We start from the raw sequence: 3134 nt of genomic DNA on the forward strand, positions 1-3134 counted from the left end.
CAAATCTAAAATTTAAATGAAAACAATTTAAACTACGAAGTGTAAATCTCCGTAGAGGGCTACAATTTTCATATAAAACTTATCTCTATCTGAGTTAATTCAATTAGTTATGATTTTTTGAAAGTGTGCTGCCTTTTTTCAGATCTAAAATTTGAATTTTAGATCTGAAATTTATGTCGATTATTTGAGCACCAAGATGACACCAAATGAAAAATGTTTGAATACAAAGTTGTAGATCTCGCCGAGATCTACAATTTTCATATAAAATTTATTTTCATCCTAATTCATATAATTTAGTTACGATTTTTTAAAAGTGTGATGTGGATATTTCCCCAGTTGAATCGGCGGTAAGGCGACTACAATGTACTGGCTACAATGGCTTCAAAATGGCTTCAAATGACGGTATAGGTTTAGATTTACAATTTTTTTTGGTATATATAATATACAAAAATATAAAAATATAAAAAGACGAAGGGCCCGCACAAATGGCCAGCCATCCCAACACGCACTCTTGAGCCCAACCAAGAAGTGACGCGAGAGCAAGAAAGGCTCAGCCCAGGGAGCGGCAACCTTGCGGGCAATACAAGCCGCACAAGTCCGAAGTCCGAACAACGAACAGGAGATGCCTAGGGTAGGGGTGGGAAAAAATTCACCGAAACCGATTAACCAAATCGAATCGATTTAATTGAAAATATCGGTTAACCGAAATTCCTGTGATCCACTCGGTTAAGACTTTGGCACTATTCGATTAACCGAAATTTTGAATTGGCATTAACCGATTGACCTAAATTCTTTCTAACTTATTATATTAAACACTAAAATTGTCACCATTTACATATTCAAATGTATTTCTAGGAGACTTTATTTGTTATAAGCATTATTTGTTATTTTTTCCTTTTGTTTTATTGCATGATCCATGTCTAGTTAGGTGCTTTTCAATACGATTATGTTGTTACATTATCTTCTATAGAAGTATAATATGTATTACAATTAACCGAACCGAACCGATTTAACCGAACTGATTTGGATCGGTTATTAGTTTTTCGATAACAAATCGGTTAATACTTCTCTATAACCGAAATTCTTGATAACCGATTTAACCGAACCGAAATACCGAATGCCCACGCCTACCCAGGGGTGGATGGTATTTGACCACCTATGGCAACCACGCCGTGCTGGCCCCCACTGCGGGGCGCAACGGGCCACTGACGACGCGATCGCCCGAGCGGCGCGGGAAGGGGAATTCGCCAGCAGTCACGGTGGAGGGATCATTCTGAAATTTGTAGTGGTATTTACGTAAATAATTGGATCGTGACTGTTGATCGCGATCCAATGTAGGGGGTTTTGTGTAAATAACTGTGTAAACTTTCGCGATCCGGTTTAGGGGGCTTTCTGAAAAAATTGCTGAACGCCGCCGGCGATGGCCGTCTCCGAGTCCGCCGACCCCCGCGCCCGTCTCCGCGCTCGGGCTGCCTCTGCTCGATGTCCCTTCCTCCTTCAAACCATCCGCTGCACAATCGAATGAGGAGGCGGCGGCCACGGAGGCGTGGACTTCCATGCCGCGAGCTCCGGTCCAGGCGGCGCTGCGTTGCAGGCCTGCAGCAGGGACGACAACGCCATGACCCAGGAGGCCCTCCAGCCCCTCCTCTCGTGCTGCCGTGGAAGGCGGCGCCGCCGGCATCTCCATCGCCCGCACCCGCGCATGCGCCTGCGCCGTCGGCGGACCAGGAACCAGCCGGATTTGGAGGATCCACCACGGCCGCGGTCGTCGTCGCCGACGTTGGAGGAGTCACTGCTGCGGCCATTGCTGTAGACATACTTGATCGAGCTTGGATGGAACGGTGTTGGCGCGTCTCGTCGGGCGGTCTGGAGGTTGGGCGACGGGCGTGGCCGGCGGAGCCTGGACTCGGTGGCCGAGCCCGACCTTACCCAGTTTGGGGATGAACGATGAACTGTGAAGCTTAATCAGAAATTCGAACGAACACACGAGTCTGGGAAGATAAACAGTTTATGCAGCGGAGGAAACTGATGAAAGAGTTTGCTTGTCTGGTCGCTTCGATCACCGGTTGGCAGCGGTGTACTGGGAATTGCTGCAGGTGGTTTCTACCCTGTAGCAGTGCAAAGCGTGCAAGCTCTGTTCTGTTCAGCTAATGCCCAATCTGACCACGGCTGCAGTTTTGTAGCACACGCCCACGAATAGGAACTCGTTTGTGCACTTGCTAGTTTTGTGTCAGAACTAGTGAACTTGCTCGCTTGCCACCGGCCAAGTGCATGCAGCAAGCAAGCCACGGAGTCACGGAGACCACAACGTTTGGACCTGACAGAGTTCCCGTGCAGCGACCATCCACCTACTAGCATCTACATGAAACTTGGATGCTTAAACACCGTGTTTTTCTACGCGTGAAACCAAAACCTCTCTCGTTTTTTGAGCTAGAGCTTTTCTTTGAAAAAGATTTTGAGTTGGAGCTGACCTCCAAAGTCAAACCAGAACCGAACGAGCGCTCGGGTGCCTAGCAGAGCAAGTGGGCATGTAGCCGGGCACAAGTCCGATTCCTCGAAATCGCACTCACCTGTGACTCTGTGAGAGAACTTGCTCGGCCAATTTGAAATTTGTTTTTCAACCACCCTGTTCGGGTGCTGGTAGAAGCACGGCTATTCGGCTGCCAGGCCAAGCACTGCCGCAGCAGCACAAGAAGCTGCAGCACCGCTTGCCGAACACAGCAGACTCTGTCTTCCCTCTGCACTGCAGAAAACTAGTTTTTTTTTTCTTCTTGCATGACTCTAGGATTGTGGATCGCGTTCAGCTCGTGTTCACCATCAACTCCACAGATGCAAGTATCAACACCTACGTCAAGCTGAAGCCTGAAGAAATAACATGTCAATGCGTCTGTTCCCCGAGAACTCAAAAACCATAGGCACCTCATGTCCATTAAAACGAAATATACAAGTACAGAGTTCATGAAAGGGAAATAGAGCATGTACTGCAACCTCTGGATATATGGAGCACTACTTCATTAACACCGCATTATTGTAAATTTTAGCGCTCAGAGCAATGCACGAGTACATGTTTTTTCTACAGGTTCCAGCCCGATGGTTTAAGAGCTCCCAAGCAGCTTCTTGATATCCTTCTGCAC

At 47.3% G+C, this 3134-nt stretch overlaps 1 protein-coding gene across 1 annotated transcript in view; it reads right to left on the reverse strand.

Moving 5' to 3' along the window:
• Positions 1-2888: 2888 nt before the first annotated feature.
• LOC101759642 overlaps positions 2889-3134 on the reverse strand; it is a 5958-nt gene continuing 5712 nt past the window's right edge. Inside the window, exon 9 of the mRNA XM_004972556.4 lies at positions 2889-3128. Within this exon, the coding sequence (XP_004972613.1) occupies positions 3096-3128 (33 nt within the window). The 3' untranslated portion in view covers positions 2889-3095. The remainder of the gene's footprint in view (positions 3129-3134) is intronic.

Source organism: Setaria italica, chromosome VI (genome assembly GCF_000263155.2).
Source record: "Setaria italica strain Yugu1 chromosome VI, Setaria_italica_v2.0, whole genome shotgun sequence".
Classification (NCBI taxonomy): domain Eukaryota; kingdom Viridiplantae; phylum Streptophyta; class Magnoliopsida; order Poales; family Poaceae; genus Setaria; species Setaria italica.